This window comes from Buceros rhinoceros, unplaced genomic scaffold (genome assembly GCF_000710305.1).
Source record: "Buceros rhinoceros silvestris isolate BGI_N320 unplaced genomic scaffold, ASM71030v1 scaffold1854, whole genome shotgun sequence".
NCBI lineage: Eukaryota > Metazoa > Chordata > Aves > Bucerotiformes > Bucerotidae > Buceros > Buceros rhinoceros.
Genome location: NW_010408583.1, coordinates 1 through 15341, shown reverse-complemented (window position 1 = coordinate 15341; position 15341 = coordinate 1). Strand labels below are relative to the sequence as shown.

Genomic DNA, 15341 nt, shown 5'->3' with positions numbered 1-15341 from the left:
CCACCCCCAGCCCTCATGTCTGTTCTCACAGTGCCAGCCGTTGCTACCGCTGCTGCTGCTGAGGGCACTGGCTGTGGCTGACCGGCAATCCTGCTTGCTGCTGCGCAGCAGGAGCGCTGGAGTGAAAGATATTGCCTGTTGCTGCTGCCTGCGACAAATTCCTCCTGTCGCTTTGCCCCAGGTGCATTCCACGCTGAGACCCCTGCCATGACTCTTAGCTCCACCTTCCCTGCTGCTGCCCGGCCTGCCCTGCCCAGTGGCTACATGCTTTGCAGTCTGCCCGTGGTTTAACCCTTGCCGCACCAGATCCTCAAACCTTGTTTTGGTTTCCAAAACTCAACTGAGGCCTTGCCCACTTTATCTTTCCCTTTTATCTCTCTCTTTAACTCTTTCCTCATGGAACAGAGGAGGGGCTGATTGGAGAGAGAATTTGTCCTGTGGTTTGGCCCTGCCCTAGCCAAACTGGTGACAAGCTTGTAAACTGTCTGAAGTACAACATGATTTCCCTTTTCCTTTCTTGCACAGACCACCTCCAAGAAAATAATGTGGTTCCCTTTCATCCTGCTTTTAAAAAGCAAGCTAACAAACAGAACGTGGATTCATTACTTAAGCACGTTGTGTCGCTTAAAGTAAGTTAGAGCCTTCAGAGAACTCTCACAACAAAAACGAAATCTTCTACCATGACATTACACTATTAAAGAGTGCTGCCAATTTCATACAAAGATTTTATCTTTGGAAAAGAAGCACTGCAATACCCAACCTAGTATTCAGATTAGTAACTGAAAAGCCTTTGCACTTGAAACCTGCAAACCCTTTGTGTGTGGAAAGCCTTCAGAATACAAGAAGTGTAAGATTACTCAGTTCAGAAATGTAGTAGGTTAACTTAGTTTATAAAATAAAAGGAAATTTTCAAAGCTATTGGAACTAGAAACAAAGGCATTTACATTTAGTTACCTTTCAAAAACATTATCTTATAAAAAACCCAAAATGTAACATATCCATAAAAAATATTACTTAGATGATGACAGATTTCTTCACTGATACAGAACAACTGCAACTTCATAACCCCTTTAACTCAAATGCAGCACAACAAATTATAATAGCTCCCCCAAATCTCATAATGCTTGTAAACCGAGGTGAACATGAAAAGCCTGCATGAAAAAACTGCAAAAACTGGAAACAAAGTGAAAGCGAGTACTCCATTTAAAGGGACACATTTTATGGGTCTGTCTCAGTTTACACAGCAGTGTCTGTGGAAAGACGGTCCAAGTGCATAGAAAATTCTTTTCTTTTCCAGAGACCCTTAAACCATATAAATGGAAATATTCATATAGATGAAAAAACTAAAAAATTAAATTCCTTTAGAATAGAAGCTATTTTAAGAAAGATTCACAAAAATCCTCAACTTTGATACATTCCATAAAATAAAAAGTTGGAATCTGTCAACTTGAATATAACACTTTTATCAGTTCTGGATGATCCAAGGAGTACAGTTTTCCTACATTTTCAGCTCTGCTTTGACACATCATCTTCACATACACTTTCTTGGGAATATCACATCCATATGGGAGCAAACAAGAAGGTTGGAACGCTATGCCTCATTCTTTCCAGAAGCAGATTTTTTTCAGTAAGTTTAATATTCTTATTTTACACCATTTAAGATACAAAATAATTTAACAAAATGGAGAATGGAACTTGTCTTACCATTAACCAAAGGACAGTCTCCAGCAGCCTTGAAAGACAGGTGTGTGACACCACCAGCAGAGAATATGCTGGGGTGTCACATTGATATGGAATAAAAAAATCTGCAGAACTTCAGTAATTGGAAAAAATCTCAACAAAATTTAGAGAACACTACCAATTTCTGGTCTTAGTCTTTTACGACATCTGGAATGTTACCTAATTTTGAACATATTTTACACTTGTTTTCTAAGTTTTTCTCTTTAGTGCACTTGCATTTGTTACAGTCCAATACAAATATAAAGTCCATTTCAGATTTTGGGTTGAAGTTTTTATGTTTCTTCATGAACAGGATCTCCTAACACTTTCTTCAAGAGGAAGCGTATCAGCTTTCCTGTTCTAGCTCTTTCAACCATTCAGCAACTTTCAAGCAAACCTCTTAAATATTCCAAGCATTACAGATAAAATAAGCATGACACACAGAGACTTTACAACTTCAATTCCATAAAGGAAGAGATCTTTTAACTTTTTGCTCTATTCCAACCCATAAATCCATTTTCTCTGTGTGTTCAACTCTGTTTTGCTAATGACAAAATGTTGAAAAATGATAATGGCACAGAGTCCAGATAAAACAAACTGAACTTAATCCTCCCTTAACCCACATGACTTTTTCAAAGCACTTCAACATAATTGCTTGAAAACCAATGTACATTTTACTCCTGATCGTAAATTTTCTCATTTTTCTGGCAATATCAGCATTTTTAAATAGGGACTTAGACAGTATATATTCTGAATGAATTTACTTTGGAGAAAGTTGTAAGAAATTTGAATACACCTCAGGTAGTTATCTTGATTCCTCCCAGTATTCACGAATCAGTTCTAAAGGAATCTAACTAATTATTTCCTCCTTTCCTAGACTTTTGTGAAAATTAATGATGTGTTTTAACATAGAAATCATAAACCCTTTTAGACTATATTTTGTTATTGACGATAAATCAAGTTTTCTCACTTGATTACATACATCTAGATGAACTTTCTTCACTGTCAACTCAACAACTGAGCCAGCAGAAACATGTAGTACCAAAATAAATTACTTTGCAATACTAGTTATTCATTCACTTCATAAAGAAAACAAATTCTTACCCCGTTTTCTTTTTTCAGAGGCAAAAAGCAGTAGTAATGGCAGAAATCAAGTATCAGCGTATAGGAACTAAGGATCTGAGTGTAGAAACACAGCTGTAAAAAGAGCCAATGATTGTCTTCACCAACACAATTATTAATCCTGCAGAGAAACAAAGTGTATGTATAATGACAGAAATACAAAGACTTTAACCTTGCAGTTATGATATTGTGAATAAGAGAAGTTATGATTATTTATGAACCAAACGCAAGAACTACTGACTAAACACTGGATTCTTAATCAAAGTGATGGTCTGTACATTAGAGATGGCAGTTACTGTGAAGAATGGTTTCCTAACACAGCCACTTAAAGAGAAAGTTGCACTACTGAGATCACTACTTAGAACAAGAAACATATTTCTCCATAACTTCATATAGCAAAGATACTTCTACAGTTCTAATACTCAAGTAACAAAATTATTTTTTTAAAGTCTTCAAAATTTCACAGTAATATGTATTATCTTCTGCTGGTCAACACTTTCACTGATTTTGAACTATGTAGAGTACAAAAAATGGAAATGCAAATGAATAATTTAAAATAAATGTGATCACAGTGAACCTCAATGATAAATAAGCATAGTTTAGGAACACAGCAGAAGACAGAAGACAGAACAGGCATCTCTGTTCAGAAACTCCTTCTACATACTCCAACATAAAGGAGTACAAGAATCACAAGAAATATTAAGTACAAGATTCAAAACCTTTGGCATCTAGCTCTAGTCTGCTTCACAGAAGCTACATTAATGCAAAAAATATGGTTGGGGGTGCAATTTCGTACAAGCATTGGCACAGACATCAGTCCCAAGCTAAGCCATAATGACAAAAGCACTATACGGGCACTATTTTCTGAAGCAGTGGCAGACAAAAAGGGTAGTGTGAAAAATGGTTATATCAGCGTAGGAGGATCCTGATGTCAGCTCTGTCCTCTGCAGTTCATCATTGCTGTCTTGCTGGAAATGACACCTCAGAACTATTGACAGTAATGTTTCATTTCATTTTAAACTATAATCAATTTAAATAGAGAATTTTAGCCAGATTAGTTCATTTTGACTAGTTTGAAACTGGTTAAAGAACTCTGAAATAAGCAACTTCACTACAAAATCAGAGAGGCAACAACAAGTGGAGAATAGTATGAGTCAGTAACATTTTCTACTTAGCACAGCCATTCGGTAAACTAAAAACCAAAAAAACTGTCTGAAGCCATGATCTATTTTTATTATCATAAAGAACATCCCCTCTTATGTTGAAATTATAATCTTTTATTTCAATCCAAGAAACATAACTATTGTTTATTTTCCCATAAAAAAATATTTTTTCCAGTGTCAGAAACTAAATTGCAACATATGAAATAAATCTGCAATGCACAAAATAATAATGTTGCAATCAGTTTTAGGAGTAAAAATTTCAATTTTTTAAAGAAAATATGTCAATTTTCAAAAACTATAGGGCATATAACAATTTGACAATGACAAATGCAACAGTTCTTACTGTCAGATTTACCTGTAGATATAAGAAAGTCTCAAAGCTGTTCTTTCCCTGCTTTAAATGCCTAAATGATTAAGCACTACTGCGAAAGAAACATGAAAATGAATATTAGTCAATCATTTCAACTTTGAAATGATTTTCTAGAACAGCAGACTGTTATAACAAATGCTGTGGTGTTACCATGGACAGTGATGATCCATCCTCCTCACACAATGTCCACAACGACTGCAATGGTGTGAACGCTTTGGTCTCATCATATTGCACTTGTTACATAATTCCCAATATTCTCGTTCTAGGTGAGAAAGTAAAGACATCTTAGAGAGACTGAAACTCGGTACAGCACGTTCATGATAAATCCCTATGTTAGGAATTCAAAGAGAAAAAATTCTTCCATATGAGAAGGTTAAGCAGCTGTGGCAGGTACAGACAGCCTGAGGACCTGCACAGAGCTTGCACAAAAGGCTGGGGGCTGCACAAGCACCTGATAAGCACCAGGTCCATGCCCCAGGGCTATCTGGTGCCTGGGAGTCTTAAGTCTGTCAGCTGGCCTCCTGGCTGAGCTTACTAATTTAACTGACCACAGCTCACACTCGACCAGGGTATAAAAGGAGGCCTGCCGGAGAACCCAGTTTGAGTCCATCCTCTTTGCAGCAGCAGGTAATGCAGTCAGGGACTCTCCCCTCGTATCAGGGCACAACCCAAGTGTTTCTCCCGGGACTGAATGAGCCCTCACCACCGTGTTGGTGAGTGACCCTTCTGGTACCCTTAAGAGATTCTCCTTTGTAGGAGTGAGGGTATACACTTCGTGGTTCACCTTCCTTAGAGTATGCTTTGGTGTTCCAGAATTTGTTGTGTAGTGATATATTGCCAACTGACATGTGATCCTGTAATTAATTTTGGTCAGTCGGAGTGCCAGGCAAATTTGATTGCAATAAATCCACAGATTTTGGATAGCTGCTGCTGTCTGTTTTGTGGGTGCCTCCACAATAGCAGTACATAAAGAACTTTTTTCCTCACTGTCACCTTAATTAAACTGGAAGATATTACTGCCACTCTGTGTCAGTTTTCTTCTCCAAAATTCGCTCCTCTCCTATATGTTTCCAGGCAATAATTATTACAGCACAAAACCTGTCACTCAAACAAAGACGATCATAATTCAATTATTTTCTTATACATCTACTGTGAAAAAAGATATCTGCTAGACAGAACCATTGTACAATCTCCCTGCCATTCAAAAACCTCCTGAGGAAATAATGATACTCAAATTTGTCCATCTTAACAGACTAAAATAAAATACACAACGAACACGTATTTCACAACAAGCAATGACACATAAAGCAACTAAAGAACAAATAGAGGATAGGCTTGTATTTAAAAATGCACACTGTTTTTGCTGCCCAGTGTGAGATTGTTTAAACTGTCTCCAGAGATACTGAGTAGCTGAAAATAACATGAGCTACTATAGCTCAGCTTAGCTACTATTTATCTCCAATTGCACCTCCTAAAGTGGAGGAAGCCTTTAAAAATGAGAACTCAAATGATAAGACTTCAGAAAATTCATCCTCACATGGAAACAAAACATACCAACACTGTTATACCTCCATTCACAAAAGCACATATTGTCTGTCTCTAAAGGAAAACAGGTTCATGACTGAGAATCTTACACACTTGGACTAGCTGCTTCTACCTAAACAGAACTTTTTGATAGAGAAGAATTTTTTAAATCCCAGGGGAAAATAATTGTTGGTTTTAACAGTAGGGCATTCTGAAATTTTATACAGTAAAGCATTTTCCCTATGTAAACAAAATAGTTATATTTAGCACTTCTGAGCCACCTGCAGGCAGTTCTAATATTGTCTTTCTTGCTCGAAAATAATATTTGGACACTGGTAGTAAAGCAGCCAAATACCTGAGATGATTAAACTAGTAACAATGTCAGATGGAAACTGATGTACAGTCTGTTTCCCTAAATCCAGTGATACAAAGGTGTCACTCCCTAATAGGGTAGTTTCTCTGCTGAGTTCAGAAACACTCCAACCTCATTTTTCAATACAATTTATACCACACAAAAATGTGTCTTCCTCTCGAAGTAGACAACACCAGAGAACTAAACTGTTTACTTTAGAAAGTACAAACCCCCTGATATAGCACACACCAACTCCTAATATAAGTGTCATGGTCAAGCCTAAGTGTTCCATCTTCAGAAGTATAAAGTATCATTGCCATTTGAAATGAATGGAGCATGAAGAGGTTGAAGAGGTTGAAGAGTTACGCAAAAGGTACTCTTAAAAGGCAAAAAAGTATTTGTGCACAAAGGGAATTTGCACTGGTCCTGGTATTTTGCAGGTAAATGAACATTTGGTAATAAACGTAATTGTCTGTAACTATCATTCTCCAGCTCGAGTTGTAGAATTCATGTTATTCACCCTGCACCAAGACCTGACGGCTGAGCCCAAGTCTGAGATATCTTTTGCTTTACTGGATCAAAGGCTCAGTTACCAGAACCAGAAACAACATTGACATGAGATCTTCTGCAATCAGTGTTTCACATCTGAATCCCAGGGAAATACATCCCTTCCAACTAGCTGCTGCCTCATTTGTGCACCTGGTAACATTTGCACTGAGGCTAAACACATCATGTTTCCAAACGCACCATCCAAGATTCTCACTAACACCAGGAAGAGAGCAAACTGTTGCTACTGGCATCTGCCATCTTGCAAGACAAGACTGAAATATTCACCCTCACTGCATTTGAAACATTTTCTGCATTTGAGAAGTATTTTCTCTTAATGTGACAAAGCCCATACTGTTTAATAGCCCTACTCCATTCCAAACCGCTATGTAAAACCTCTATGCATTAGACAAGCACCTGAATAGCATCAAACAGTTCGTAAAAAAATTGGCTTTCTCAGTGAAGAATTATTTGGGTTTCAAATTTTATCCAGTGGCATTGTGTAACATACTGGAATTCTGGGATAAATTCACAAGGACAGAAGGGAATTCTCATGTATTAGGCTGCTCCTCTATAGCAACGCAATGTAATTAGCATTACATTGTTTGGTTAACATGTAACATACTGGAATTCTGGGATAAATTCACAAGGACAGAAGGGAATTCTCATGTATTAGGCTGCTCCTCTATAGCAACGCAATGTAATTAGCATTACATTGTTTGGTTAAGCCCATACAAACATGTCACTGAAAAAAAAAAAGCGTGTAAAAAATGAGCAGGTAAAATCCAGCATAACAGTACCTTCTACCACCGCTTTCAACCTCTTAGAAATTTTCTTAGAAAAAAGCTGTAGAAGTATAATGACTATCTCTACACATCTTTCATAAATATTATCAAGTTAGAAGTTTATGCAATACGTTTGGAAGACTAGAATGCAAAAAAATTCTCACTATCAAAAAATTTCCCAGCAGAAACTCTTACATAACTAAATTTCTGATGGAATGTAAGTTTTGAAAAAGAAGTTTGGAGTCTACGCAAGGAAAAGTGGCAGAAATTCACAGGTTAAAACCAGTGATATATCAATTTTAATTTCACGAACAATACAGGCTTCAGCAGAGACAGCTCATACTTTCCATCAAATCTGACGAAATCAAATTGATTTCTAATTATTTTGAGGACACTAAAATAACTTCTATTCAGTTATATAGGAAAAACTTAATGTACCTGTAATTGGTATCTTTGGGTTTTCAGGTAGCTTTCCTGGATCAGCTACTGAGGCTCTTAGTAATGAAGCTATACAAAATAATGAGCAGAAATAATAACCTGAAAAAATATATAAGCATTTGTTAAGTCTTTTTCAGGTGTATATCTACTATACACCTATATATCTACTATATATATATCTACTATACATTAAAATTATAGCACAGACCTGGAAATTACTCAGCCTTCTCATTCAGTTCTAGATATACCTGCTACTAGACACTCTACAATATTAAGTACTCCTAGTCTAAAAAAGGGAGGGAAAAAGGTAGCAGTGAACACTTTTTTGATAGCACCAGCAGGATGCTCCTGTGACCTTACTACTGTATTTTAAAAATTCCTCCACTGTCTTACCAAATAAGCAATGATGATTCTACACCTCCAAGCTTCTGTGAGAAAGGACATTCCCAACAGTTCATCTTCCAGTTATAACTCAAGCCTTTTCCCCAGCAAAACTTGTTAGCATAATTCTTATTAGCTGAGTATGACAAAACTAACAAAACTCAGGTTGTCAACCATCAGTTCTAGCACTCCAAATTCTGACAGGCATTGAGAGTTGCGGGCCTGAAATTCTTTCAACAAGAAGCTACAGGATCTGAAAGTCACATTGATGCTTTTCTGCAGTTTTTCCTCCACACAAACAAGTGTTACTATAACACCTTTGAAATTAATCGAGTGTCTCAACTTCTCAGAACAGAAAATTGCAGGATGCATCCCAGTACTCTTACCCTTTATCTTATCCTTTATCTTTATTCTTCACCTTATTCTTTATTTTCTGACCTTTCTCCTGTATGTTAACTACTGCCCAAGGATACTATTTTTAGTAAGACAAAAAAGGGCTACATTAAATTGACTTACAGAAAATTGTCACAACTGAAATATGTCCCTCTTCATAGTGAGGAAAGAGGATGACTTTTGGAATGAAGACTGTATTGTACAGCCAGACAAAGATAATCAGGCCCATGCAGCACCAACCCTGAGGGTCAACCACGAAGTGAATTCGTCGTCCCATTGAACACAAACAGGTAACAATCTGTCACGACCCAGGCATAAAAGATTGTTCTAGAGAAATTTAAAAAAAAAAAAAAGCAAATTAACATTTAAATAGAGAAAAAAAACCCCGATCAGCTATTGATTAAAGGAATTAAATGAAAACTTGCAAATGTTTCATATACACAGGAAAATATATATTTTATTATTTTATTAATCAGTGATACCTTGCTAAAAAGTAACGTTTATAATCAAGATGCAAGTAAAACAAGTTCCTGGGAAAACTATTAAGTAATAGGTAAAACAAGCAACAGTCGGCCAGCTGGCATCAGCAAAGGATATAAAAATTTAAAAAAGGAAGTATCCCATCAAAACAAAAAGGTTGCAAAGCAAACAAGAAATACAGAGAATGATTTATGTTTTACATGGATTCATCTGACTTACCTATTGTAGTCTCCCAACTGTATATCAAGATTATTGCACAAATACATAAACCCCAAGCAACTCTGTGGCAATTATGCACAAAAAGACAAAACGTTTGCGAGCACTAGATTCCTATGTTGTCTCTAGGAGTGGAGACTCCTTGAGCTGACATAAATAATGGCTGAAGGGAGCCCTGTGAAGATAAGATGGCCCTGTTTTGGCTAAGCGAAGAAAGCAAACAAACGTTTAAGGTCCCAGTGTCTGATCAAAATTAATATTGAAATTCATGCCTCTCAATATGCTAACAAGCCTAAAGCAATACCTGCTAAATACATATGACTACGTTACTCAAGTCTCCTCCCAGTTCATGCTAAATGTCACATAAGAGGCAGAGACAAATGGAGATAAACAGCCACGAGGGGAAATAACTCTCCATGGGGAAAAAAATAGACTGAAGACCTAGCAGGGATGGCTGACAGGCTGTACTCCTCTTCCCTCACCGAAGACAGGGATGCTTTCTCAGTAAGAATCACAACTTCACCAGCTGGTGAAAATACCCAGGATAGCTTTCTTTCTGCTAGCACATGCATTACATATATAAGCTATTAGGCCTACTGGAGCAAGTGTATTTACCGATGGCAATTCTGAATGTATTATATCTGTCCCTTCAATAAAATTTTCATTCGGTTTATTGGCTTTGCAATTGGTCCCTTGTATTCAAGGAAAGTACTTTTAGGCTCTGGCAGGCAAACGCCAAACTCATTTTTTCATTTTGCAAGGCTGTTTCATGCAAGCCTTTGGGGCTCCAGCAGGCAAAAGTTAAACTCCTACCTTCAATGTGACACTCTCCTAAGTATTGGTTTCCCTGATTTCTGGCCTTCAGGGAACTTGCATATTTCAGATAGATTTTCTTCCATTCCTTTCAGTTTCTACTTGTTGCACCAAAATTTCATCTTGTTTATCAGTCAGACATCTCTGTTTTCAGGGGTTTGGCTTACTTGTTTCATGTTTGTTTACCCTCACTTGCATTCACAGTTTCTCTGTTTAATATTATCCAAAAGTTTCATTAATGTTTTGTTTTCTTCTTTTTCTAGATCTCTAATAAAAATCAGACCCAAATAAACTATCTGATATTTTTCCACAATTCTCCTATGCGCTATTTATCGTAAACCTTTCTTTGCTCTCTTCTAATGCAACAGTATTCCCATTCAAGTATAGCAGAGTAGTAAGTGCTTATTTTATCCTAAAAATGCATCAAATTTGCTAACACTTTTTTTATAAACCCATGTTGCATACTGAATACAGCTACTGAGCCCTTTAAGCTGTTTAAGTTAACGATAATCATAAAAACTATTTAGTCCTATATTTACTATTATTTTTTAATTTTAGTATATGTAGCATGCATGCACCACAGCCTGTTGCACACATGGTATTAATATACTGCAGCTATGGGATCACCCATTGCACCAAGGAGATGCAGGCAGAGCCTTAAATTGTCAAGCTGGACACGGAGATGCCAAATCTGGCATAGCCTGGGCCCTTGTGAACTTCGGCTCCAGCTCTGTTTGCCGCTCTGATCTAGATAGCAAGTTCTGAGATCTGGCAGCAGGCAAAGACAGGGAGCTCTGTCCAGTGAAGCCTCCAAGCTGACTGTGCCTGTGCCCTGTGGCAGCGCGGGCAGGACGGGGCAAGGAACAGTGGTGGGAAACTCTCTGCTGTGGGGCCAGAGGCATCTCTGCCAACCCAACCGTCTCCAGGCAAGGTTTGCTACTTGCCAGGTACTTGGGTCCTGGGTACCAGGAACAGGCTGTTACCAAGGCTGGTAGTAGTCTGGCCCTCAGACTACTACCCTCAGCTGCTTTGCCATATATACACCCATACGATGGATATAGCCAGGGGAGACCAGGGCCATATCAAGCATGATTACATGGCTTGGAGTATGAGGGCCAGGGTCTGGGGACCAGGTGGTGTCTCCTTCATCCTACTGGTGAAGGGGAAGGACTTCAGGAGGATTATGCAGACCCCACAGACCAAAAATGGTTGTGAAGCTTGTGACTAGGAAGGTTGTGAAGGCTTAGAATTAGGAACAATGAGAGAGGGAGGTGGAGGAAGCAGTAGTCAGCATTTTCAAGCAAAGGATGCAGGACGTGGACAATAGAGATCATATAATCAGCAAAACAGAGGGGCCACATCAAACGTGTGCACACACTTGATATGGAAATACTACTTGGGTGTACTGGGATGTGGTTAGGAAAGCCAAAGGCCACCTCCAGTTGAATCTGTGAGGCATATGAAGGTCAAAAGCGAAGTCTCATACAGGTAAACAAGCAGCGTAAGGAAGGCTAGGGGAAACGTGGGCCTGATGTTGAATGGGGCAGAGTACCTGGTGAAAGGATACAAAAAAAGTCAAAGCACTTTCGTCAGCTTTCTCTTTACAGCTAAGGCCTGTTTTCTGGAAGCAGTCTGGAGCAAGAAAGACATACCCTGAATGAGGAAGGATCAGATTAAGAAACTCTTAAACAAACTGGATATAACACTTCTATGAGACCTGATCAGACACCACCATGAGTTCTGAGATTGCTGGCCCTGCCATTGTGGGGCAGGGCAATTAATTTTGGAAGTTGTAAGCTGATGGGAGAGGTTCCAGAGGACTTAAGAAAGCAAATGTCAACCCTGTTTTCAGGGGCAAAAAGGAGGAACCAGGCAGTTACAGGCCTGTTAGCCTCACCCTGAGACCTGGGAAGGTTTAGCAAATAATCCTGGAAACTTTGCAAACACAGGAAGGACAATACAGTGATTTGGAGTAGTCAGCATGGCGTTACAAAGGATAAGTCATGCAAACTGGCAGAAACACGGAGGCCAAACCACCAGAAGCAGCTAGAAACACTGCTGACCGCTGAGGAATCCATCTGTTTTCCATCTTACCAGATGAGCAGAGATTCCATGACTTCACAGCACTTCTTCAGAAGTGGAAATAACAACTCAGCAAACAAAACAGAGAGGTGGTGAAACAGTTGTTTCCAAGTTACCTACTGGAGGATAATGTGAAAGCAATAAGCACAGAGAGAGAGATTGTGTAAATACCAGTAAGAATGCCTATAACGGAAACATATCCCAAATTTCTACAACTCAATGACTAATGTTTGCCTCCATATTATTCTCTTTTATAATAGAAAAGCAAAACAAAACATACACACACCTCTAAACCCATACCTTTGATGGTAAGTTATATTTATGCAAAAAAAGGCCACATTCTCAAGAAATGGAGATTTTTCATCATCGTCGTCTTTACCTTCTGAAAGAGACAGAAAGGAGGATGATACTCAATCAATCATCACCACCGGTTTAAAAGGCAGCATATAATAATAACTTTCTATTCTGTTCTTAACCTCTTACCTCACTGAGTAGAGTTTCCTCTCAAGCTATTCACAGAGATACCCAGACCCTTTGCCTCTCGTCTCTGAATGAACATACTGATTCTGCCTAGCGTTCTTTGAATTTCAGTTCTAGGCCATTTCACAATTATAACATAGATTTAAAAGGATGGGAGTGTTCAGATAAAAGCTCTATATAAAACTGCACTACTGTAAGTGAATTTCAGTTATTTTAAATTGTGATACACTTGCTTCCTGCATGCCTATTATAATAAAATTTTTTTGTATTTTTCATTAGACTTTTGTCAGCAATACTGCACAAACTGTTAATAAATTGACCTCCTCCAGCAAAGTGAGCTTTTCCAACCTCTCCTTGGTTTATGTACCATATATAAATACGTAAAGTAAGTGGTGGTGGGGAGTAAAGAAAACAAAAAACATTCAGATGGTTGGTGAGATGATTAGAAAGTACTAAATGCCAATTTAACTCACAGACAAGGTGAATTTATAGTCTTTTTAAACTTATTTAAAAAAAAATAAATCTGTATTTACTCTTTCAAATACAATGTCAAAATAAAGGAAGACTCACGTCAAATAATTCTGTTCTTTAGGATGCATCATTTCTGATAACTACAATATGTAGAGGAAAAAACTTCTATGAGTAAGCCTATAAAAAAATCAGTGGAAAAGAAATAATTAAGTGATATATACCCATATACACTCAGTATTCATACAGGCAATGCCTCAAAATTTTCCAACAAAATGATTTAGCTTAAAACGCACATCACTAATGTTGGAGATTTTGTGGTTTTCTTCCCTCTTACTCTAATTCATAGCTATTTTTCTAAATAAACCTCTCAAAAACAAGGCATTTGAAAGCAAGCAGCAGCTGTGGCTCTGTAAGGCTACAGACTTACCAAATCACCAGCTGAGCCTTTCCTACAAGATCAAGAATTGTTCTTGCCTTTCACTACAGGATGTCTGAACAGCATTTTTCTGGAACCATTTTCCTTCTGCCCAATTCAATTAATAGTAACATAAACTCAGTATTTGTTCACTATGATCACCTCCAGTATGACCTCTGATGTAACGTCCATTGAATAATGAGATCACAGGATGAGCCAGGCAGGCAGAAAGTCAATTCCGAGAAATGAGAAAGCTTTGCACTAAGCAGAAACATTAAGATGAAATAAAGAATAGGCTCACTTGAATGCAAACTCCAAAAAAAGTATACAGTTTTGCATCAAGACTGTCATAAAACTGCTCAGAAAATTGTTTCATAATTAAACTGAATACAAGAACTACTCAATTTCTTATCTTAAGAAGCATGACAGCCAGCTCTGGTGACATCCTGCTCCTTGCACTTTTATGGCTGTTGCATTGATTCATAACAATCAACAGCCTCTGTCAATTTGTGGATCTAGCTGTGGTTTCAAATCTGTGACTTTCCTGAAATCTTAAGAATTACTGCTAAAAATTCCTGATGTAAAACTGAAATACGCTTCACCTGGGGGGAAAAAAAAAAGCAATCTTGAACAAAAAACTAAATTACTGTCAACTACATTTTAAAGAATTCACTTATGTGATGTCATCAAGTGTCAGAACTACGCCTTTTACAGCTATCCTGATTAACAAATCTAGTATCTGAATAACCATTTAATGTGAGCAGCAGCTTTTTTGCCATGACAAAACTCCACGTCCTTGTCATTGCACATGCTTATACAATAGATGGTTGTTAGTAGAGACCTTGGCACTACAGTTATCAGGTGGCCATTGACAGGTTGGTTTAAGGTAGGCAAGCCATTCCCACCCAATTCTTTTTTTACAGATAGGCTCTTGCAAGCATACCCATAAACATCTACTGCATTCACAGGCTTGGACTGGGACACGGACTGGTACTGATGTACACACGCTGCACCCTCATTGATCACAAATCCATGAAAACTATCTTCACCTGCTGCTGACCAGATAGCCACTTGTAGACAGATAATATATGCTACCTAAGCACATCACTGTTTGGATCCTCAGTGCGAAAGGAATGAAGACCTACAGTTTCATTTTACTAACTACTAGAACTGGAAAATGAAAGTGATGAACTAAGAAACGACGAAGGGCATTTTATTTCCTTGTGCTGTGCTGCTGGCACGCAGAGCCAACAAAACCCACACGCCTCTTCCCTCACCACCTCAAAAGCCACAAATGCCCTCCTCATCATTTAGGGGAAAAAAAAAAAGGCAGCATTGTGGAGCTTCACGAAAATGAAGACTGTATTTCTTTATTTCTTAGATAAGGAGATACTCATGAAGCCTGCTAAGGATTTCTCTCCCCCAACTCTTTATACAGAGGACAGCATTCCCGAGGTTAAAGTTAACACAGGCAATCCAGGACTGGCGATGCGGAGGCCCCCAGCGCACCCCAGAGAAAGCCAAGTCCGCGCCAGCGCGCCCAGGAGCGGGGCAAAGCGTGCCCCGAGCGGCACCCGGCGCTCCCCGCCCC

General features: G+C 38.4%; 1 protein-coding gene across 1 annotated transcript in view; it reads right to left on the bottom strand.

Moving 5' to 3' along the window:
- ZDHHC21 (zinc finger, DHHC-type containing 21) overlaps positions 1 to 9119 on the bottom strand; it is a 27705-nt gene extending 18586 nt beyond the window's left edge. Inside the window, exons 1-4 of the mRNA XM_010134892.1 lie at positions 8917 to 9119; positions 8020 to 8118; positions 4525 to 4636; positions 2824 to 2962 (exon numbers count right to left, since the gene is read on the bottom strand). Of these exons, the coding sequence (XP_010133194.1) occupies positions 2824 to 2962; positions 4525 to 4636; positions 8020 to 8118; positions 8917 to 9070 (504 nt within the window). The 5' untranslated portion in view covers positions 9071 to 9119. The remainder of the gene's footprint in view (positions 1 to 2823; positions 2963 to 4524; positions 4637 to 8019; positions 8119 to 8916) is intronic.
- Positions 9120 to 15341: the final 6222 nt, after the last annotated feature.